General features: G+C 34.9%; 1 protein-coding gene across 11 annotated transcripts in view; it reads left to right on the top strand.

Annotated features, from left to right (window-relative positions):
• The window catches only part of PPP3CB (protein phosphatase 3 catalytic subunit beta), a 47,066-nt gene that overhangs the window by 7,067 nt on the left and 15,364 nt on the right, over positions 1-24,635 (top strand). For 4 of the 11 annotated variants that reach the window (XR_007205137.1, XM_048311228.1, XM_048311235.1 and 1 more), the window contains exons 2-13: positions 3,680-3,880; positions 5,973-6,097; positions 8,180-8,291; positions 9,171-9,316; positions 14,588-14,727; positions 14,826-14,903; positions 14,998-15,092; positions 16,614-16,739; positions 18,689-18,766; positions 20,297-20,323; positions 23,247-23,331; positions 24,191-24,288. Coding sequence is in view for 10 of the 11 variants with exons in the window: in XM_048311228.1 (XP_048167185.1) it covers positions 3,680-3,880; positions 5,973-6,097; positions 8,180-8,291; positions 9,171-9,316; positions 14,588-14,727; positions 14,826-14,903; positions 14,998-15,092; positions 16,614-16,739; positions 18,689-18,766; positions 20,297-20,323; positions 23,247-23,331; positions 24,191-24,288 (1,311 nt within the window). In the remaining variant the exon portion in view is untranslated. The remainder of the gene's footprint in view (positions 1-3,679; positions 3,881-5,972; positions 6,098-8,179; positions 8,292-9,170; positions 9,317-14,587; positions 14,728-14,825; positions 14,904-14,997; positions 15,093-16,613; positions 16,740-18,688; positions 18,767-20,296; positions 20,324-23,246; positions 23,332-24,190; positions 24,289-24,635) is intronic. The other 7 variants (XM_048311237.1, XM_048311232.1, XM_048311234.1 and 4 more) reach the window with 3 other exon arrangements.

The following is a 24,635-nucleotide window of genomic DNA, read 5'->3' as shown; positions in this document are numbered from 1 at the left end:
TGTCTCTTGATACAAGCCAGATTTAACTGAGGTTATTACAATTGAGCATATATATCAGCGTGGTTTAAATTTACAATATCTACATGTAAGATTTTATGAGCAGCTACTGTTGTACTCTGTTACTAGCCAGTGTGAGACCTGCTTTGGGTCTGGAAGTAGCGTGTTTGTGTTAGTTGCCATATTGCACCTCTCAGCAGGGATTATGATATTGGATGAAGTGCCACACTAATGTAGTTTTTCTGCTTTGAACTTCTTACTACGTACTGGGAATTTATCCCTTCAGATTGGTGCTATCCTTTGAATCTCCACAGCATGCTTTATTGTAAGATATCAATGGACCCAGAGACTTGTAGAAAGTCAGTGTAGAACTAGGTTTAGAGGTTTTGCTTTCTATATCTTATTAGTACTGCAGTATAAAGGAAAGGTGCTTTTTTTCCTCTTTGTTAGTGCATATACAAGTAGTAATAAAAACCCATCAAAATATTTTTATTAACACGTCCCAAAAGCTATTCACTGCTTTTTTTCCCCAAAACTATTGTTTACATTTTTTGATCAATATATTAAAATTGTATCATCCATATATATTTCTAAAGTGAAATTGATTAATTTTGACTAGCAAGCAATGGTTTGTTGTAGAAAATCTTGTTCGTGGTTGGAAATCATGATGTGTTACATTTGTTATTAACATCTATACTTTTACTAATAAGATACAATCTGTTATTTTGTACTGCAGTGTGTATTACTTTAGAGATTGATCTCTAGATACTTTTCTATTGTTTAGCTTTGCTGGGAATGGAAGAAGAGAATGCTTTAATGCCCAACACCATGTTATTTCCTTAGGGTAATTCCTCTTAATTACCATTCCGTTACAGTCCCGAGAGCACATGTTGTGCACAAAGACTTTAAAACATGGATTATATTTCTGTCTTGGAACACATCATGCTGCAATTCTTTTTCCTTAGGCTATAACATTCTATGACTACTTCATCAAAGGTTTAATTAAACCCATTAGTTTGCAGAAATTGTCTACATGCTTCAAAAATCATCATCCTTAACTTATTAAAAGAAGTTGTTTGTAATATTTTTCAAAGGTATGCACTCTAATACAGTGTTAACTATTGCTGGGACAAAAATTAAAGTATAAAATGGAAAGAAACAGTTTTTGTATTAAGTATTACCTTTTAGTCACTGGATGATGCAGATCGTGGCTCAAATCTTTAGCAATATTTTATTCTGCCTTCTCTGAAAATTACTCTTAAGAAATCCTTCTTGAGCAATGGGAAAATACATGTATTGTGTGAAAAGGATTTTGTTAAACTCTGAGGAACTAGTTTTAAGACTTCATACTTCATTTTTTCATGAGGCAAATATAACTTTAGAGATGCTTAATTACTTCTCATACCACAGTCGTGGGCTTTGGGCATTATGGGTAATGAACCCCCGGATACAGAGTTTTAAATTTGAGTCTTCATAAGTATATTAATTCAAATAATTTGATACTGGATTAAAACAGCTGGTTTTTAGCCTCCCAGAAAATATAACTTGATAGAGAAACTCAAAGCTATAGTTTGTTAAAATAGATATTTTTGTGCTAATCAGTTCTGAAATGTGTTAAGTAGATATAAGGACTTTATTAAGAGAAGAAAATTTCATTTACCACGGACTTAGAACCTCTGAAATATCTGAACTGTCATAAGAAAGGGGTCTTTCTGAATTCTGCAGCCATTGGTAGTTGTAGTAAGTCAGTAATGATTTGCACTTTAGAAAATGAAGAACTGGTGGTCACCTCAACAGACCATTCTCTGCCACACCCTCTATCTACCCCCAGAAAACTCCAAAAAGAACAAACAGTCATCTTTCACCTAAGTAGATCTGAATAATACTAGGATTAATAAAGCACAGTTCTTAGAAAACTGTGTCTTGGCGGTGACTGACTTTGGTTCTGGGTAGGTGTGTGAGATCTCTAATGCGTTTGAAACGATTAAAGCAGGAGAAATCTCCTTTGTGAGTTGTCTGGTCTCTCCTAAAAGGACGAACTCAACTTTGAGTTGCTGAAGGCAGTTGTGGGCCCACAAATAATGTATTAAAAAAAGTGGGGCAAGAAAGAGCCTAAAACTAATTTATGTACAGATTGATATAAACTTCCAGATAATGTAAAAAATAACCTTAAGAGAATCTGAAGGTTGCAAAGTTAAGTTCAGAAAAGCAGTGAATATTATAACTGATGCTTGCATGGTTATAATTAAATTATTTTAAAAAATTAGATAGATTTATTTTGTTGGAATAATTAATTTCTCTTTTCAGAGCTAGATTTATGTTTTTAAACAATTGTGCATAAAATGGAAGTGGTTCTTTTGATAACTAAGTTAAGTTTATTAACATTTGGACTACATGGAATTTTAACATTTCTGAGTGAAATTTGAATTACTGATAGAGGGGACTGAAGGAAAGGCATGTAATTTCTCTTTTGTTAATCAAATACTTTATGTCCACAAAAAAGTGGTGAATTTGTTCTACACTGTAAAGGCACATTTTTCAGCTTCTTCCTACCTAGAAACTTTTATAAGAGGAATAGTAGACATATCTCTAGTTTATTTTCTAGACTAATTTAATTTCAGTGAATATATGTATGATTTATGCATCAGTTGTTTTATTGATAGATTTTTATTATTTCATGAAAGAGAAGGGTAGCAATGTGTTACTAGTAATCTAGAAATCGACTTCATGAAGTTAGTGAATGTTTCAGTATCTAAGCATTGATTTTTGGAATGTAAAGTTTGACTTCAGAGAGTAAGAAAATAAATATGAATAATCTATCTACAAGTGTATTCATACTACTAGTTCTTATCTTTGAATAGATGTGCTCCTCCCATTTTTCTCTTTTAACATACAGTATTTAAATGGCAAGAAACAGAATGGTTTTGCTTCTGTTTTAGTTCATTCTTTCAACAGTAGTTATGCTTGAGGAGAGGACAGGGTCAGATTAGTTTTATTTCCTGTAACATCCTGAGTGCCATGGTACTGCTTAGTGGCAGTTTTGAAGTATCCTCTTTTTCCATAGCTCACATGCGTATTTCACTTGTGCAGTAACTGAGCTGCTGCCAACTGCCAAACGTGCTGTCTGGGCAGCTGCTGAGCCTGCTTGGGTCCCCAGCCACTGCCTGCTGGCTCCTTTTATTTCTAGTCTTTTGAACAGTATTGGATCCTTTTCTTGCTAGCTTTGCATTTGTTTTGGTGGTTGCGTTGTTTGGTTGAGGGTTTTTGGTGGGTTTTTTTCTTCTGAGGCTTCAATGATGGGATAATTTTTAATGCTTTTGAAAGTCCGAGTGGCTATTACATGGATAATCCTGCATCATCAGTACTTCATGTGTCCTTCAGGGAATGGTGGTATATTGGAAAGAGATTATTTCACTTTGCAAAGTCAGTTTTGACTCTTCCAGATACTGTACATATTACTGTGCCTTCTAACTACATTTTATAGTTTCTACAACCTTATTTTTTAAAATATATACACAGCACTGCTCTGTCCAGATTTTAATGATGTCATAAAATTGGTTGGTGAAAAGACAAGTTCGCTACTTGGGATAGCAGCTATTCCGTGATAGATCCCTTTTCCTAGATGGACTGTATTTTTAAAATAGCATTGTTGTGACTGCCATTTATTCTTTTTAAATTTTAGCTGTCCCTTTTCCACCAACACATCGCTTGACGTCTGAAGAAGTATTTGACACAGATGGAAGACCAAGGGTTGACATTCTGAAGAACCACTTGATAAAGGAAGGTCGGGTGGATGAAGAAATTGCACTTAGAATCATCAATGAGGGTGCTGCAATATTACGGAGGGAAAAAACTATGATAGAAGTTGAAGCTCCAATTACAGGTAATATTTCTAGGTAATTTCATACATAATTAAATTTGAAAAAAATTTGAAAAGATTTTTTCAGTAGTAGAATTTGTCTTAAAATTGCTAAATTAAAATTTCTCTGTTAGTCATATTGAATTATCCCTCACAACTGCATTTGCCTAACAGTCTGCACATTGTTTTGCAAAATGAAGGCATTAAACCTATTGAAAAAGCTAGTAGGATTGGTATTAAAATTGGGAAAAAAGAAGGAAGTAGTTAAATGCTGTTAAAATATGGATTTCTAATTCCTGCAATATTATACGTAGGAATAAAGGCATCTACCTGAACTCAGGATAATCCTGAAATCTAAATATGTGAAGAGAAGCTAATTATTGTGGTTTGAAACAAATACTGTCAACTGGGATTCTTAGTAAAAAATACACCTTCATATTCATCTATAAGTGAGACTGGTGATTGCATGTAAAACCACGTTCTTGTGAGAGTAGTGGTACTGATAAAGATTGTTTTAGCATCTTTGACACTAGGGCCAGATCCACTGGGATACAAAACTGACTTTTAGGGTTTTCTTGAGTATTTTCATAGTTTGAACAGCTCTATTTCTGTTTGACCTGGTGAAAGGTGGAATTTGGTGTCCGTTAATACTTTTATTTATAAACAATCTAGACTCAGAGACAGTAGTTTATGTTGCATGTCTGTTATTTATGATTATGAAAGTAGATTTGCTTTTTATGTTCAAATTGGATTTTCTTTCATCTGAATGTGTTTTCTTCTAAATGGATTTATATAAAATTAGTGTCTGAAAGCTTCTTTTAGGGCATCAGCTTGCTATATGTTAGTATTGGGTAAATGGAAACTTTACATCAGCACATCATTATTATTGCTGACATTTAAAAAAAAAAGAATGATTGAAATGCTGCTAACTACTAAGTGGCTGAATGAGCTCAGAGTCCTTTGAAGTTCCAGATAAACTCAAAACTAAAGTTTGTTTAGCATTTTTATATTTCTGTTTGTACAGGTAATTGGTATATTGGCAACTTAAAAAGGAGGGAAGTTCTTTCAGTGGTTGAGTAGAAGTCATAATGAAAGAGACATAAAAGAGTGCACATTCTATTTAGTCTCATATTTTGTAGGCTGTGATGACAAATGGTCTGCTCAAAGAGAATAACAACCTTTAAAATGTGGTGGGCCATATCCAGTATTTCTTTCCAGAATTAGGACAACTTTCTTTCCTTCAAAAATTTTACTGATTAACTCTAAGAAGTCCAAAGATGCTATTTATCAGTTGATCAGTGACATTTTGCTTCAATGAAAGGCATAGTCTCTCAAATTCCTGTTAATTGTTGCCAGTGACACATTATGCAGAAGTGAGAAGGCAGATCCTGACTTCCATTGAACTGGGAACTCCTGTGGGAAAGAGGAGATAGGAGCAGTTGTCTCTTCCATGCATTTTTTAATTACTTTTTTTAAAACTGTGAGGTGATCTGGTTTTGCTGTACGCTCCTTAAAGACTTCCCATCTGCTGCTATCTTTGGCACTTCTGCCTTCAGTTGCTGACCACTGGTCTTGTCCTATCTCATGTTCTAAAAGCACAAGAAAAATCCACTGTTGAAATAGTGAACGTGGTTATTTGAAGGAGAAGAGTAAGGAGAAGATACGATTTTATTAAAAGGTATGTTAGTCTGACTCAGAAACAAAAGCACTCTCCCTGCTTTTTTCAAGTTCACATGGACTCAGCAGATTGTTGCGAAGCAGCAGGCATTTTCAAATACATGTACCAAGGAGATTTTGCAAAGATACCTAAGGAGCTGGGGAGGACATTAAAGAGGTGCTGACAGCTTTCAAGACCTCAATGCTCAGTGCATTAAATGTGTTAGAAAAATACCCCCCAGTCGCCTGGACTCAAATAGAGCTATCATCAGCATTGTCACAGGTAGTGAAGACAGCATTTTAATGAAAAGCAAAGGGGGAACCTTCAAAAATTTCTGTTATTCCTGCTTTATACCTGCCTTTCCTCTTAATTAGAAGTACTTTGTGGCTGTTAACTATAACTTAGTAACTTTTCTGTTAGATATTTTTAAATTAATTCGAACAAAATTTTTGCTTGCAGTGTGTGGTGATATTCATGGCCAGTTCTTTGATCTAATGAAGCTGTTTGAAGTGGGAGGATCACCTGCTAACACAAGATACCTCTTCCTCGGTGACTATGTAGACAGAGGTTATTTTAGTATAGAGGTAACTGAATATATTAATCTGTTTTGTCCTAGTTTTTTTATAAGCACGCTTTCACTTAGGTTTTCGAATGAAATTTTAGGTCAGCTTTAACATGTGAATGTGTTCTTCCTTGCTGTGCCTTCTCCTGTGACAAAGGCCTGTTTACAGCAGGATGTTGACCAGTTGTTCGGACTGTCCTGTTGAAATCACCAGACTTACTCATTTTTTCTCCTCTTTCTCTAGCTAATTTTCTAAAAGTTGAATTCTGTAACATTATTACACATAATGCTGCTTCTCTGGTAATATGTTTGTGTGTTTTCAGAGAACAGGTTAGTCGTGAGTTTTTAAATTTATCATTTGTAATATTATTATCTGTTTAATATTATTAGCTGTTTGTTTTTATAAAAGAAACTAGTTTTATTTATATAATCAAATGTTTTTTAATAATTATTAATACTTTACTAAAATTCTTAGAGCAAATACAGATATTTCCTAAGGATGACCTGTGTTTCTGCCATTAATTTTTCAGTTACTTTGAATTCAAATAATTTTTTTAATTTTCAGCATGTTTATTAAGTATGCTACATTTCAAAGATATTCACTTATCCACATCGATTAGTTTCAGAGCATGGTTTTTAAGTTAAGTGTTCTTCTGGAACCAGCCTGGGAAGTGCCTCAGCTTGGGATCTCTTCATAGATACCAACTCTAATGGAATGGCATATCATTTGAAATAGTGTCGTGCACGGTGTATTTTCTCTAATTTCTCTATTAAAATGTTGCGCTTCAAATAACGTGTGGGTGTGTGCTGTGAAAGGCATGCACAATGCATTTTGGGGTTGTTAGAGATGGTAGCCAAACAGGAGATGTAGCAAGAATGATTGCTTCAAAGTCATCTTTAAGGAAAAATTTCAATAGACATTCCCTATTTATTAGTTTGATCTTCTTCGCCTGTTCATGATGATTACAAATAATGTAATTGTCCTAGAAAAAGGCATTTACATAGCAACTCTCTATGTTAATATATCAAAACCTGGTATGAAAGCTTTTCACCGTTACACTTAAAAAAACTTCTGAGCAATGATTGCTTTTGCATATTTTTATGAAGAAGATAAAAATTCAGTAAATAGTTTAGCAATACTTCACAATAAAAATCTTTGATGTGTTTCTCAGTGTTTGCAGTGGTTTTTTGCAGTGTTCATTTGTTTTCTTTTTTCCTTCATGTACTCTGGTATTCTGTGCAAAATGTCTTTGAAGAATGGTAGCTTTGGGGTACTGGTATTGATTAAGAACAACAATAATAACAGCTTGCAGGTGACTTCAGTGAAGTCCAAAACTTCTGGGGTTTTGAGATTTCTGTGCTCAGTTAGAAAGACAAGAATTAGATTTGAAATTTATGAAATACGTTTTGGGCATTCAGGACTGCTGGGTGGTAACAGGCTATAAACTGAAATAATTGTGCATGTTCTTAGCTCTGTCTTTTTGAGGGTTTGCTGCTGTTGTTGCAGTAATAATGATAGATAGAAAATCACTGTAATTCTTTGACTTTGCTGCTTGTACACTGAAAAAGCAATCAGCTTTCCCAGTGTTTGGGGAAGGGATGATTTACTCTGTCCAGTTGAAGTTTAAAAGTTGTATCCAAATGATGTAGGTAACCTTAAGGGAAGTGATTTTGTCAGGTTGTTTTTTTTTTTTTTTTTACAGTCTCATTAATAAATGTCTGCTTTTCTTCTTATGCCAGTGTTTAGAATCATATATAAAATCAGATTTTAGGCAGAAACACATACAGTATTAGTCTAGATGAAAGTGTTCTACAGTTTAATTCTGCTGAGTTTATTTTATTATTGAATATCCAGCAAATATAAGTATTTTTTCAGCATTCTGTGTGGCTATTTTTAGGAAAAGTAATAAACAATTTGCCTAACTCATGTCCAGAACTGGACTCGGGGAAATAGTGCCGTTTTAAAATGACACATTAAGCAATAGTGACACAAAAAGCAGTGCTTTTTGAAACTGTTAACATCCTTACTCAGTGTTCCTCAGTAATAATTTCTAAAGTTCTCATAAACTAGTGTATTTTACTGCATATCCTGTTTTTTCAACAGTGCGTGCTGTACTTATGGGTCCTGAAAATTCTTTACCCAAGCACATTGTTTCTTTTGAGAGGCAACCATGAATGCAGACACCTAACAGAGTATTTTACCTTTAAGCAAGAATGTAAGTACTGTCTAAGAATATAAAATTAGCTTACTTCCAACCTGCTGATCTATAGTCTGTCATTGTGCTTGAGAGATGTTTGTCCCTTAGTTAATTAAGGCATTACAAACATCTGGAGGCCCCCATTGACTTCTGTAGAATTGCTTGCAGTTCAGTGTGGCCTTGGAGTGCAAGAAGACAGCTGGCTGTAAATATACATTATTGAGTAAATTTTGATATAACAATCTTGATTTTAAAATCCTGGAGAGGAAGATAATTTTGCTGTGTTGGCTGTAGTCAGGAGTGCAGAGTAATTTGCTGAGCAGCATTGTGAAGCTAGCAAAAATCCCTACTGCGGGGTAATTTTTCCATTTGGAGGATTGATTTCAGCTATACTAGTAAGATAACTCTTTGGTGATGTAAGCTGTCTCTCCATTTGAAGGCTTGTATAACTATTGATCCAGTGATAAATGGATCATTTGGCCTGGTAAAACCCCCTTTGGTGTAGGTAAAAATGGTGTAATCTATAATCAGTTCTTAGCTTTTCATTGTAAATGAGAATTCACAAATTTCTCAGTAGTATTTTATACTGAAGTATGCTGTATAATTGTCTTAAAATATTAAATAATTCAGTGTTTGTTTTTTTAAATAAAAATAGTTTCTCCACAGTTGAGATAACAGAAGAAGTGAAAGCAGTTTATAGTTCTGCAAGAAAATAAGTCTTAGAAATGTGCTTGCTGTTGTGGTGTTTGGAAGTGCTCATTTAAACCCCAAAATACTCATTGTTTTGGGGCTTTTTTAAGCATTCACTTTGATATATGTTCTTATAACTATGATCCACTAGATTACTTCATCCATATATTATGGATTTTATAATGATTTCTGTTTTCTTTCCTGCAGGTAAAATAAAGTACTCTGAAAGAGTCTATGATGCTTGTATGGAAGCTTTTGATTGTCTCCCTCTTGCTGCTCTCTTAAATCAACAGTTTCTTTGTGTTCATGGTGGACTTTCACCAGAAATTAATACACTAGATGACATTAGGAGAGTGAGTATTTTGTGTATTTGAAAATAACCAGAAATAGAGATATTTATATGATGTTATACAAAATCATCTTTATGAAGTTGTCAGTATATTTTCTGTTCTTGTCTCCTGTTGAAGTGTAAATCCGGAACTGAAATGTAGGCTAAGTAGTATCATAATTAAAAACTCATAGATTATCTAGTGCATTTTTCATTAGTAGGCTTCATTGGGACAGGCTGGGACTGTTACAAAACACAACAAAAAAGAACCCTCAAAATCCCCACGTAGTTTTCTGAGACAGGTATTACATGTGAAGAGTTTCATATCCAATCAAAGCAATCCATTGTATTTCTTTCCAGATAAGAGCTAGTGTTCTCATGGCTTCCAGGAGAGAATTTGTTGAAATTAATTGTAGTCTTAGAATTGTTTACTATATCTAACATCATATTTCAATTATTCTCGAATTTCTTTGAAAAAATTTTTACTGTCTTAGATATATGGATTTTAGTTTTGACAAAGTGAGACATTGCAGTATTTAGTAGAAATTCAGATTGCTGTTTAAAATGGCTAATTTGGTAGGCATTTGAGTAACAGTTGAGTACTTCTCACTGTGGTAAATGTGCTGAGCATATTCATAAGAAGAATTTAAAAAGTTTTTTAAAAATTATACAATGGAAATACTAAGTAGTGATGTGCAATTTAAAGGGCAGAAGATTGTGATGACATGAGGTATCTGTTTCTAATAACATGCTTTCTGCTTGCATGGATGACTTGTCAGGTGGAGATTGCATCAGATGGGAATTTTCAAAGTCCACTGCTTTCCTTTTTGCATACTCCTTTTAGACTTCTTTAAGTTAACTTAGCTGACATCTTGACTGCCGCATTTGGAAATCAAAACCATTCCTGTTGTGATTAGGAACAGCTAAAATGTAGATTATTTCAGCTTAAAATATACATAGGTAGTTCCAAGAAAGCTTTGGGATTCTAGGTAAGGATGGAAGAAAAAATGTGGTTTATTCACCTGTGGAAGATGGTACATGGGGGCCTATTTGTAAAAAAATCTAAATGTCAGAGAGAAAGTAAAAGCATGCTCCTAAATTGCTTTTATAGTGTATAAAAGTATATATTGACAGCCTATTTTGTCTTTTTATCTTCATTAATTGCATTTCTCATTTTCTTAGCATTTTCTCTTTTATTTGTGCTTCATTTTTCTTTTTTACCTCTCCCTTTTCTCAAATTTGTAGGCTGTCCAGTTGAATCTCATTTCTGAATTCACCATATTTATTCATTAGGGGTTTTTTGTACTGATTGGACAATTTCAGAGCCTCCAATGTCAGTTTATTTCACTTACAGATGTTACACTGCCAAGCAGAGTGATGTGAGAGGAGAAGAAAATGGTAGAAACAGAGAGGAAGTATATTTACAAGAGCAGTGGTGTAAGTGGGAAAATGTACTGAGGCACATTGCATTGTCAAAGGAAATACTAACGTGTACAGAAATCCATATGCATTGTGCAGAGAGAGAGAAGTAAGAAAGCAAAGAGACTAAACAGTGCCGTTCTGACAATGCCTTAATACTTCTCACTATACAGATGAAAAGAACCATGGTCAAGGCTTTTTGGAAAGTAATTTAAAGAAACCATATTCTGGAAAAACACTTTGGAAAGCCACTGTCTTAACAGGACTGTGGTTAATTTTTCTGGTAGACTCAGTCTTGCAGCTAATCAGGTTTCAAAGTGTCAAGTAAATTAAACTAAAAGGTAATTCTCTTGTCTTGGCCTGTACTTTCAGATGTGCTTCTCTAATGTTCAAGGCTACATTACGGTGAAATGTTTATATGCATATATGAAAATCTGCATTGTATTTTGTTCTGATGAAAAACATGTTTATAAATGTAAGGCAGTGTTAATAGAATTGTTCCTTGGGCCTTTTTTGTTTTTAAAGAATCATCTGGTAACCTGAAAAAGGCGCTATTCATGGATTGGCAGCAGCTTCAGTGGCTGCATTAGACCTTGGCATGCACTGATATTTTTAATGTATTTAAATTAAATGGGTGATGTGAAATGTTCGTTTTGTATCTAGGAAAAAATCATATACTTGGAGTACAAGTGAGGTGTGTGAAATTACTTCTGTAAACAATCAAGACAATTGTATAATATTCCAAGCCTTCTGGTTTATTAGCAGAAGTTCTTATTAAGGAGAGGTCTTTGCTGCAAGGATGTAATTATTTGGCATAAAAGGGAAATCACAGCTCTATAAATAGTGCAGGAATCACCTAAGAAAAAAGTTGTATGCAGGGTGCAATTTCTTCTGGATGAAGTCTTTCATCAGTATTGATATGCAGGAAGGTGATTAAACTACACGATTTAAATTATTTTTTTTGCGGTCATAAATTTACTTCCAGAAGAGGACAGCTATCACACTAGGCATGATAGTGAATCCTAACCAGAGAGGTTGTTGTAGATGCTTCTCATTTCTGCCAAAATGGAAGTTTGTGAATCTTGAAGTAATCTGATTTTTATTCTCTGAACATCACTTCCACAAATGTTCTGATTGTCTTGGTAAAGAGTGTCTCTTTCAGACACATCAACTTAGAGATGGTGTTTAGTTGATCATTTACACTGCCAAGACTTCTACTGAAACAAAATGCCAGGAATTGTGATTTTTAAGCCTAGTATTTTAGAAAGAAGGAAGTATCCAGGTGAGATTATGGTGACTCTAAAAAAGAGAGACTGAGTTTTTTTCCCCATTTACAGCAGATGATCCTTCTTTGGTTTAGCTCTTGGTGATATAAGACTTGGTCAGCTAATTGCCTTGAAATACATGGTGGCACTACTGGGAATCTGTCTTTGTAATACCTTGCTTCCTTTCTGTGGCCTGCTGAAATTTCCTTTTGTTCAGTAATATGTAAGATGACTGCCACTCTTCACTGGCCTTCATCTTGTTCCGTAGGCTTTATTAGCTGATAGTTCTCAAGGAAAATTAGGACAGATTAATTAAAACTGGTGTCCCTGTGTGAAACTTCTGTGAAGGTCTTTTGCCTCAAAAGTAAAATTGTTTTAATTTGCTGTACCTTAATCTGCCTCTCAGGTTTTGGTACTTCTGAATTGCAACATTCATATGTGTCAGTTTAGTTGTTCTGACTGCATAGTACCGGAAAATAATTTAGATTTAAATATTTTATAGTATATTAAAAAATATACTACCTAGTTCTGTTCCAACACCAGGTGTATTGATTCTTATTCTTGAATAAAATTGTCTTTCTCAGTTACCTTAATCATACTTAGAAAAACGTTAAGCCAGTTTGTATTGAGATTCTGTTTTGCCATTGTCAAAGCACATTCAGAAGTAGTTAATCAGTAACAAGTGTTTTGAATTGACTCACGTCCTTTAACTTTCGTGCTGTGCCAATATAGAGAAATCCTTAAGTTGATTATTCTGATTTGATATATGCAATCTGGGTTGAGTAGCTTGAAGTGACATTTCCTTGAATTTTGAGAAGTCTTGAGAACCATGCCAGTTAGTAGACTGTCTAGTCTGACGGTCTAGTGAAGGAGAAACTGATTTGGTGTGAATGTAAGTAAGTATATGTAGTATAAGTATATGCAAGTATATTTATTTTTTACAAACTGACCTTCCTTCAGGAAATGGCTGCATTATTGTTTGAATGCTATGAGAAATTAGTTTGGGAGAGAGGTGTGTTAATTGCAGGCAGCCAAAACTTCTTATTTATAATGTCTCTATCCATTTGGCCAAAGTCACAAGGAAAATCCTTGAAGACTGAAGAAAAATTCTTAAAAATGTTTTCTAGACTTTCAGCTTTCTGTATTGCAGGAAACATCAATCAGCAAACAGTTGAAACTTCCTTATGTGAATGCCTCTGTTAGCTTCTGGACCCAAATTTATTGCTGGAGGTTTAGAAACTTGATGGTTTAATCTACAGAAATTCAGGTACTTGCAGAAGTTGATGGACTGACTTCTTCAATCTGGAAGAAATACTCCATACCAGGTTTATCATCCAGTGTGGGAAATGTTAAACCACAGGATTTTTAATATTGAATAAATTCCAACAACAACTTCAGTTAATACCTGCCTTACCATTATCTGGCAGGAATTTGTAAAGATCTGGACCTTTCCACTTATGTTACAGGTGGCAGCCTCGGGAGCTCTGATTTTCCAGGGCATGAGAGAGCTTGGCACTACTGCTGGTTCCATATTTGAATGGATTCCTATGGACCGTTAGACTCAAATTCACCAGGTGCTCACCAAACCTCCCTTCGAGCCTGTCCTGAAGAGTTAAGTGTTCTCTAGTACCATCAAAGTCATCTTCTTTGGTATGGGAAGTGAAGTGAGATAAATGCACTGTCCATCAAAGAACCGTTCCTACATTTCTTGGATAAAATCATCTTGTGAACAAACTCCAGCTACATAAAGACAAAATAAACTTTACATTGAATCTGGGATATCTACTTTCATTTCTGGGACAGCAGAGATTAATTGCCTGTAACTTACTTAAGCAGGGTATTTTCCTTTTACGTTAACAAACGTGCTTTCCTCCTTACTTCTCCCCTTTTTGACTGTGGCTACTAGGAAAGTTGCAGGCTGGTAAAACAGGTGTTTCAAGTGAAAATCAGTAAAGAAGAAGCAAGAGAGAAAATGCAGACATCTCCCAAAATGCTTGTGGCCCATTACATCAGGGATAGAGCTGAAAAATAAAGCTTGTATGAAAACAATCTAAGACAGCTGGGCCAGTCATCTTCATTACATTGTTAAATGATCCATTATGGAGATGGGTGTTTCAGGGTGGTTTTTTTTTTCTTTTGTTAGTTTGGATTTTTAGCAGTTTTTTGTAATACATATTTAGTCTCTTCTAGTTGGTGCTAATTATCCATCCTTTTCTTTTATAATTCCTGTTTTCTGTACTGTTTCTCTTTGCTAATTCCTGGTAGTGTCTCCAGATTGGTAGATGTGGCATGTGCATGAAAAAGGACCATTTTGTTCCTTGTCTGTATCCTGACCTTGTATTACACATATCCATCAGTCTGGAAGTTATCTCCCTTCTTTTTACAACTAATAAATCTTATTGCTCTTAACAGGTTTGGTTCTTTTGGCATGCCTCTGCCTTATTTCATGAGGAAGAGAGGAAAAACTATACAGAAACTACTACTCTTTGATATGGTTGGGATTTATTCTAAAAATGCTTGGTATTGATGGATATGTAGGTTAACAAATGTGTAAAACTTAATAATTTAATATTTAAAGAGTCTTTGTGCTGTTACATCTTTTTTCTAAACAGTTAGATAGATTCAAAGAGCCTCCAGCATTTGGACCAATGTGTGACTTACTGTGGTCAGATCCTTCAGAAGATTTTGGAAATGAAAATTCACCCGAGCATTTCAGTCATAATACAGTCAGAGGATGCTCATACTTTTATAGGTGAGAGTATGCTATGATCTACTTGGGTGTTTTAGTACTGTCTCTTCTTGCGTATTTTAAGAGAATATCTTCTACTCATCATTGTTTTCATTTCACAGCTATCCAGCAGTTTGTGAATTTTTGCAAAATAATAATTTGTTGTCAATCATTAGAGCACATGAAGCACAAGATGCAGGGTGAGTACTTTGTGTCTTTCAAGGAAATATTCACAGTGTGAAAATTGTTTGCTTATTTGCTGTAAGATGTAATATAATTTGTTTGGTTTTGCAGTTATAGAATGTACAGGAAAAGTCAAACTACAGGGTTCCCATCTTTAATAACAATTTTTTCAGCACCTAATTACCTGGATGTCTACAATAATAAAGGTAAGAACTTGTTATTAGTAATTGTGTGTAACAATAAAATAAAATTGTCTAACTAGATAATCTAATATCAACAGCTTTTTGCCAATTAAGAAACTGAAGGACAGAAAAAAATCTATTAATGAAAGTTATAAAGAAGAGCCATAAATGACAACCTCCTTTAAGAGGAGTACCTTGAAACATAAGTGTGGGCAAAGGTTTCCTTTGTGAAAGTTGTTGCTATTTAGTACTTGTGGTTATATCAGCTGGTGTTATCCAGTCAGGCAAGGTTTCCCTGTGCTATGAGTTTGCATTCCTCTGCTTGTCTTCAGTGGGCAAGGAAGGTGGTTTGCATTGTGTATCTTGGCATCTGAGCATCTTAGCTGTGATGATAATTCCCATAATGGCTGTATATGGGAAATCAAGAAAGAGCAAGTAGTGATCAAAATACTGATCGCCATTGGGAATATTATTTAGGAGGTATAAAACAAGGAATCCATTTCTGTCCATTCTCTGCTAAGATAGAGTTGAACACGAGAAGCATGTTTAATAGTGTGGAGAAAGATTTACAAGTCAGAATTACAGAGAAGAGCTTAGCTGTGAATTAGTGTTATTCATAGATGAGAATAAAGTTCAACAACAGAAATTAAAAATAAAGCCTGCTGAAATTCAAGTATGATATTAAAGTAAGGCATTTCAAGTATGTGATGAATGAATGATCTCCAAATATTCAAGTAGTGTTCCTTTGAAACCAACACCTTTTTTTCTATTAAATACATTGCATTTTCTTCCACCCACCTATGAGGAACCACCCCCAGCCCATACCACTTCTGTAGGGTGAATGACTGTACACAGGAAAAGATGAGTTGTTTTTATTTTCACTAATTGCAAAGTAAAGGGGAAGTAAAAATATCTTCAACTGGTTTTTTAAGTTTTGTCACTATCTCTATGGATACTGTGTTCATACAACCCTTTTTCACATGAGCTATTCCCAGTCTAATGTAAGCTTTTTTCACATGAGCTAATCCCAGTCTAATGTAAGTATAGAAAAATGTAGCCAACTGCTTGTTTAGCTTTAGAATGCTTCTGGTTTTTTGTCTTTTTTCTTAATGCTTCCTCTTTTCCTTCGTCTTCTAGATGTCTATGGTTTTACTCCAGGCTTATAGCATGGGAAGACACAAATGAAGAATAAAACCTGAATTTGCATATACTGAATATACTGCTGTTCTGAGTTAGTTTTGTTAAAGTTAATGAAATTATGCCTTTTCAGGACTTTTTAAAACCTTTGTTCATTGTAGACCTAAAATACGGTAATACAGACCTTTATTGACATGTAACAGTACCTTAAAGTGCAACATATGCAGTGAAAATCCTAAGTGCTCCATTAGTTATCTGTCTGCAAATACTGTGAAAGAAAGAGAATGGAATACCACTGGGATTCTTTAGTCTATAGTATAAATAGACCTAAACCAAGCCTGTGACTTTACATTAGTGGTACTCAAAAGTTTTAAACATTCTTTTCAAAATGTCTGAATTTCATTTTAGCTGCTGTATTAAAATATGAAAACAATGTGATGAATATTCGTCAGTTCAATTGTTCTCCTCATCCTTACTGGCTACCAAATTTTATGGATGTTTTCACATGGTCTTTGCCATTTGTTGGAGAAAAAGGTTAGTAGATGTTATGCATCAACTAATATCTTTCTTATATCTCCCAGATCCATGTTGGGAAGATTTTTATTTTTTTAAATATATTTACTGATGAGAGATGAATTGCATTATTTTTGTGTTGTTTTCTTCACTTGTTTAAGTCAAGGTAGTTAGAATTGTGTCTAATATAGCTAAGATGTTAACAGAAATTGTAATTTCCATTGAGGGTGTACATCTTCATTGTTAAGTAGTGTCTTTGAACTGCTTTTGAAGTTACTATTAAAATTGTTCATATTGTACAAAATGCTAAGTTATATACATGATTAATCCTGTATAGTTATAGGTACAAGTTTATATTGAGATTTTAGTGTAAAATGTTAACTTTCTTATGTAGATATAACAGACTGACCTTCATTGAAGATAAGTTTTTCAGTTAAAATTTTTCTTGTAAAAAAGATAATTTAGAACAGATCCTCCTTTTTTTCTTTTCTTTTCCCTCTAGAGATGATAACTCTGAATCTAGGACACTGGGGCCCCAAGTAGTCCTCAGTTGACAAGCAACGAGGTTAGAGGCTATTTGGGTCTGTTTAAAATCCTTCCATGACAGAAACTGCTCTTTTCAGAAAAAGAGATCTGGAGAGCTCTTCAAATTTCTTTGAAAAATTATTTTTAATTTGTTCAAATTCAATTCAAATAAAATAAATTTAAATAAAATTTCAATTTCTTGCAGTTATGTATTATGGACGTAAAAACCTAGGATTCTGGATTTGCTTATGTTGTCTCTAGTAAGCAGTTAAATGCAAATAGTTTAGACACTTCTTACTGTGGTTAACCCACTCAACAATTTCTTTTATGTTTAAATGAAGGGACCTGACATTTGAAAGGAGATTTTGTTTTTATCTTTCTTGCCTGATGATGCAGTAGATAACATTTTCAACAGCAAAGGGTTGATACTGTGTATTTTGCTTTTGTTGTGTTGCTGGTAATGACATCCAGCAACTTACTAAATAGTGTTTGAGTGTTTCATTGCCCTGCTCTATGCTTCAGACTGCTGGAGTCATGGCCCTTGTAGGGTAGCCTTGCCTTTGGACAAATGCATGCTTCCACTTTCGATGAAGGATTTAGTGTCAGTGTTGTCTGGTCTGCACTGATCAGATCAAAATCACAATAATTTGGTTGGGTTTTTCTTTTATGGTAGGGAGTTAACTCTTTCCCAAGAATGAAGAATACAGCCATAGCAGATGACACAGGGGTTGTATGAATTAGTCATGAATAAATGTAGGAAGCAATTTACAGGGTTTTTAAACCAACTGCCTTTTGGATAGGTTTCTGAATACTCTATGTAGAGGAAGGTTAGAATATTTTAAGAAAGAGTCTGATATATGTAGGAAAGATTGAGTGGCAGAATAAGAATATTCCTGGAGAAAAAAAAATACTTGTCTCACAAAAGTTGTATCCACTATGTTGATATATTTAAGGAGAGTTTGAAAAGACAAACTCCCATATTTATATTCAAATATTTTTCTGCTTGAGTGCTTCTGGTACATGCCTGCAGGTGTCAGGAACAGAGTAGCTTTTTCAATTTAAGCCTGAATTTGAGCAGTCAAAATTTTTCATATTTAAGTAAAGTTTGCATAAAAACTAGTTCAAATACTTAACCTAAGGTTAAAACTACTAATTTACAAGAAAAGTCTTCTTATCTAAAAGAACTCCTTGTAAGAGAGGAGTGTTCTTTGTGTTGTTTGATTGTTTAGTTGTATAACTTTTAGCTGCTTATTTTTCTGAGCTTTTTACATTCTGTGACGGCTCTCATCCAGAAAAACATTTACTCTGAAATGAGGTTACTGAACAATGGCTGTGGTGTGAGAAGTTAATTCACTAGAGTTGCTCGTGACTAGCTATATCTTGTGTGCATGGAAATATTTTAAATTGTACACAGAATGAAGTAAGGTTTATTTTGTCCTATACAGTAACAGAAATGTTGGTGAATGTTTTGAGCATTTGCTCTGATGATGAGCTGATGACAGAGGGAGAAGATCAATTTGACGGTAAGGATTACTTTAAGATACATAAATCGTCTTAGTGGTAATAACTTGTGAACAGTAATTAACTTAGATTGGTGTAATACTGCCTGGCATTTGAAGAAAACCACCTTCAAATTTTTCTGTAGAAAACAATGCTTTTGGCAGGACAGAGAAGGGAATTGTGTTTGTGTTTGTGATCAAGAAGCAGTAATAGTAACGTTTGCAAATCCTCGTATGTGATTTCTATTTAAAACAAATTTTTGCAAATACTCATATCTGATTTCTATATAAAGCAAACTTTTAGTGGGAAGTTCTCCAAATGTCTTGGCATTTAAAATTTAAAACATACTAACTTACTTTGCTAGTATTTAGAATAAATGTATTATAATACCCTAAATTTCTTAATGATTGCTCTTCAGTAAGAGTTGATGTGGAAGAACATTAGATACAGTATTTTTTATGGCAAAGTACTATAAATAAAGTCTGGAATGCAAGGTTAAGTCTGCATTTGAGTTTAAAGGACAACTTGTATTTGTACTTTGTATTATGTGTATCCATGTAATGGATTATAACATCTTTCTGTCTCTTAAACTGTGATACAGTAGACTGTTAAGAGATGTTTGTAGCATGATGATTAGGAAGCAACATTGACATGAAGACCTAGCATATCACACTTTGTTTTGATGGTCTTTTTATAGAGGTGCTTAATGTCACACCTAAACATTTTTCAGACTTCCTTCATTTTAACTAATAACAGAACTGATCTGGTGGATTGTTGTTGATGGGGGAGGAAGAAGGAAACTTTCAGGAGCCTTTGAGGAACATGAAAGGATCATTTATAAAGATATTAGAGACACAACCCCTTTCTTAATATTTGATAGCTACTGTGTTCAAATTTGATAGCAGAATAGTGTTGTGCTAAGCAGCTGTGTGTTTTACATTGGATTGCATTGGTTCTGAGCCACTTCAACTTTGCTGCCATTTAGATGGTTGCCAGAAACGTGAAAATGTGGAAGAAGTCTCAAAAGTGATCCTGCCAACAGTCAATTCCTGGTTTTTATTCAACTAAACCTACTAAACTGAACATAAAGCAATTGCACCAAGCAGGGTTAGGTGGTATTCTGAGGTGTTAGGATTTATGTCTGCCAGAGTAGTTGCAGTTGTCAGTTGATTGCATATGCCATGTCTGTAGTTTCCTAATTTGAATTATTTTATTCTTCTGTCTCCTTTAACAATTTCTTTGCTTGATGCATCTCTTATGCCACCTAGGTACTGTCTATGCTTTATCTTTCTGTGTGGTTGGATTTTTTTTTAACTGTTGACTTTCAAACTTTCACTTGTTTATCGTCAAATGTTAAAATATTCTCAACAATTCCACTTCTTGTTTGATGAATGCATTTTTAAGTGTTGCAGTTTTCCATTTTATTTTTTTTCACATTTCTTCTCCATTCCTTCTTTATTACCACTGCCAAGTTAAATATCTTTTTTTTTTTTGTCTCACTCGCCTTTTTCTCCATCGTTCACTTCCTTTTTTTCTGGACTCTCCATCTGAAGAGCGACTCATATATGGCAATAAAAAAGGTACAGACCAGACAGAGTAGGAATGTTTTGAAATATGACTTCACAGAACCTGAGAGTATAAAGTATTAATGAGAAAATACCTTTCTATTGAGAGATATTGTGTAGTATTTTATGATTATTAACCAACTTAATGGGGATTTTATAAAGACTTGTGTATTTTGTTATCAGAAGTCATATTTCAAGACATCTGTCTTTCTGTGCATGAATTTTTTTCCTTCTTTCTTCATTCCTTTTTCTGTAGAATTTCATTCTTTTTCCTGCTTCTAAAATTTTATCTTTCGTCCTGCATGTGTAGGGAGCTTTCAGTTGTCTGTCTTGCTCTTTAATACTTTCCTCATGAGCTGTGTTTTTTAAGGTTTTGCATGGAATGTGTTTATACAATGTTCCAAAACCTGGTTTGTGTAGTACATTTAGTCTTCTTAACTGAGATGTCAAAAAAAGTACTTTTTGATTCTCTTGTGCTGTTTGGAAGATGGCCAGATACAAATTGTGAAAAGAAGCCTACTTACTAACTTAAATTCATGGTCTATCACCTGTTTTTCAGAAATCACTGGGTAGATAGTTCTGTACAGAGAAATTCTTCTGGCTACTACTAACCTAATAATCATTTTGCTCTCTGTATAAATTTGTTGGTTCCAGAGAGTATTTGTAATACTTGGGAATGCATTAGATTATAGACACATTTCCAAAGGTTAGGGTTGGAGCATAACGTGTCAGCATTTCAGAATTTGTTTCTTGTGCAGGCACTGGGAAATGGGAAAGTTCTTTGCCATATCTCCTATAATTTAGGATGTAATCAAGACATTCTTCTGCAAGCAGATGCCATCTTACTGTCTTCTCTAAGTAACCAGAATTCTGTGACCACATAAGTGCAGTTCTGTAGCCTGGAGTAATGCATTTGGCCTTTTGCCTTGGCCGTGTCACTTCTGTAGGGACAATGAGACATCATCTTAATTTAAAAAAAAAATCGAAAACAAACAAAACCCCCCAAACAAACCAAACACCAAAACTACCCCAAAGCAACCTTTCTTACTTTAAAGCACAGGGTCTAGCACTGCCTGAAGTCTGTCCAGTTGGCGTGTTACAGCTTGGCATCAGTGAGGCCTGCAGATTGGTGTAGGTAGAAGGAAAACTGAGGAACTTACAGAGAAATCTTTGATGTCCCCCTTAGCCCTGACCTTTTCAAAAACTCTAAAAGAGTCCCCTTCTCATTCCAGATTCTCAAGTGGCTACTCAATACTGTTCAAAGAGAGAAAGTAAAAACTTTTAGGACTTTAAAAATTAAAAGTTAAAATTTCAAGGAAATTATTATCAGTAAAAATTGAATGTTTCATACTATCCTATTCCAAATTTTTCCTGAGCCACCTGTTTTGTCACTTTTTTAGTTTGATGTCTGTTAAAATTGTGACTTTGTCTGAAAAAAACTTTACTCAGCAGTTCCTGTCTTTTTCGTTTTGTTTATATGGACTGGCAGATATTTGTCATACCCCAAGATTCTTTCATTGTGTTCATCAAAAGGTTGTCTCTTGGCCCCTTTTTTTCTTTGTCATCACATCTTTTCTGTCTTGTGTGGTTTTGTTGTTGTTTGCCCTTACATGCTTTATCTTTTGTATTTTATTTGGTTTGGTGTTCAGGGTGGGAAGTCTACCCTCTCTTGTGCCACAGAAGGCCTTGTGTTCTTGCAGCTGTGGTCTGAGAAGTGTGGCTGTTGTGCCCGAGCATCTTTACCTTCATGGGGAAGTCCCCTGCTAGTCAGCAGGGATGGAAAACAGCTTCTTCCACAGCTCCCTTTTTGAACGCAAGTAGGCAAATTCGTGGACACGTGGCTCTTCTCTGCCCACTTCTGTGGTGCCCTCTTCTACATTCTTGCAATTTAGTTGGCAGCTTCTTATTGTGTACCTTTCTCCCAAGACTGAACACGCTACATGGAAGTTCTGGAATACCTGATAGACCTGTCTGAGCTTGTTCACTCTTGGTCCCCTGTAGTTCAGTTCACAGTATAACTGAGTTACTCTTGCCTTGATGTGATTAATGCTTCCTTTCCCCGATGGCTGAAGAGAAGTAAGGACTTTGGTTTTGATACCTCCTCATCTGCCTCTACTGTTTTACTGAAATTGAGGCGTTGGCAAAGGGAAAGTAAGATGAGGGGAAGGATGACATTTATAAATTGAAACAAACCAGCAACACTTAGTGTTAGAGAAAGGTGTTTCTGTTTTCATGTCAAGGCAGGCAAAGGTGGCTCTCCTTCCCAATCACAAGCCTCCTTTCAGAGTTCTGTCTTCACTTTTTTCTGTCACAAGTGGTATCACTCTGCCTTGTGGAATGTGCAGTATTTACTCCAGATCTTTGGTATTTGTAATTTCTGCAAATGATGAAAACCTAAGATGATGTGGAACACAGACTTAAGTGGTAAGAAAGGTACCACTGCAATTTTTTGCTTTTTTATTTTCTGGGGGGTTTTTGTAGAGTTGTGTTTTGGGTAGCTGACATAAAAACAAGGAAACTACTGTTTTCTCTTGAACAGCTGTGTAACAATTAGAAAATCTTTTTTTTTTTTGTGGCTTCTCTGTTGGGCTGCTTGCCTACATCTTTATATACACAGATGTCAGTACTAAGAATTTAAAGTGTAAAATTTAGGCAAATGAATTACAATAGTTACTACACTGTAGTGGTGGTAGTTCAGATGCTTACTAGCTTCAGGAAATCATTGTGAACAATCTAAACTTTTTTGTGTGCGTTTTGTGGACACAGAGGTGATGGTGGGTTTGAAGTTCTAATTTGATAACATTGTGCCCTTAAGTGTTTGGGTACTGACCTCCTGTGAAGAATACTGAACTTAAACAATTGTGTTAAATTTGATGCACTTTAAAACTGATCTTCTAGATACTCCTGAGCTTGAGACTTTTTCTTATTCTATTGAAAGTAGGTACAGCGGCCGCACGGAAAGAAATAATCAGAAACAAAATTCGTGCAATTGGCAAGATGGCAAGAGTCTTCTCTGTTCTCAGGTACTTGCATGATTTCTGCATTCCTAAACCCCCGTTATGTATGTAAGGCAAACATCTCTTTCAGGATAATGAATGCCAAACATTTTTCAGGGAGATCACTGTGCATCAGAATCTTGTTTGGCATATTGTTGCACCCTGTTGATGTCGGAATTTTTGGTTAAAGAATATTTTTGAGTTATTTTTGAGACATATTTCAAGAAATTAGAGAACATGATCTTTAATTTACATGTTGTTTGTCCAGCTGTTAGCTAAGTTTTGGAAAGGCAATACCAGATACAAAGACTGAAATCGGGGTGTAATGGAGGAGATCAGGTCTGACTCCAAAAATTTCCGACATACGAGAAACTTGAGTCGTTTTGTTTCCAGTTTTTGTTTGTTTCTTTTCAGCTATTTAAAAAATACCCCATCCTCTTTAAATCCAGAGATTTCATCATCATATTTACCCAAAATGTCTGTTTTTCCACAGACTACAATTGCTCAAATAGGGGTAATTTTTTAAAGTTGTTATTTCCTAGAGTAAAGACACTTACAACAAAATTGGCGATTGTTTTATGAGGTATGTTCAGTACCTCATGAGGCATTCAGTGCTCATTTCAAAGCTAATGAACCTGCATGTGAATAACTGCTCAGAATTTAGTTCAGAAGTAGCCAGCATTTATAACTCCTAGGCAGAGGAAAGACTGGTGTGGAATAGAATTATTTTCCCCCTTTAAATTCTTTGAATTAGAATTTGCATTCAGTCTTGACATGCCTAAAACACTGCAAAACTAGGCTCTCCCTTTCCCCAACCATTATTTTACTTCAGTGCAAGTTTTCATGCAGATATTTAAGTTTTTGTTACTGGTTTTTTTCACACCAGGGAGGAGAGTGAAAGTGTGCTGACACTCAAGGGTTTGACTCCCACTGGAATGTTACCTAGTGGAGTGTTGGCTGGAGGACGACAGACCCTGCAAAGTGGTAATGATGTTATGCAACTTGCTGTGCCTCAGATGGACTGGGGCACATCTCACTCTTTTGCTAACACCACACATAATGCATGCAGGGAATTTCTTATGCTTTTCAGTTCTTGTCTTAGCGGCTGATACAAGCATAGTGTTATGTGTTAATCAGGCAATGTGAAATGGATACTTAACCAGGGTATAAAACTAAAAGCCAATTAGTTCAGCAGTGTCAAGCTATGTTTTTCAGACTCTGAGCTTCCTTAGTTTACAATTTTTCAGGTGGGGTGACCTTACAGATCTCGTACTGAGGCATTTAATCATTAGAGATTCAAAAATGGCAGTGTAATTTTGCATTATTACTTG

This window comes from Corvus hawaiiensis, chromosome 8 (genome assembly GCF_020740725.1).
Source record: "Corvus hawaiiensis isolate bCorHaw1 chromosome 8, bCorHaw1.pri.cur, whole genome shotgun sequence".
NCBI lineage: Eukaryota > Metazoa > Chordata > Aves > Passeriformes > Corvidae > Corvus > Corvus hawaiiensis.
The sequence above is the reverse complement of the archived record's forward strand: the minus strand, read 5'-3'. Positions and strand labels throughout refer to the sequence as shown.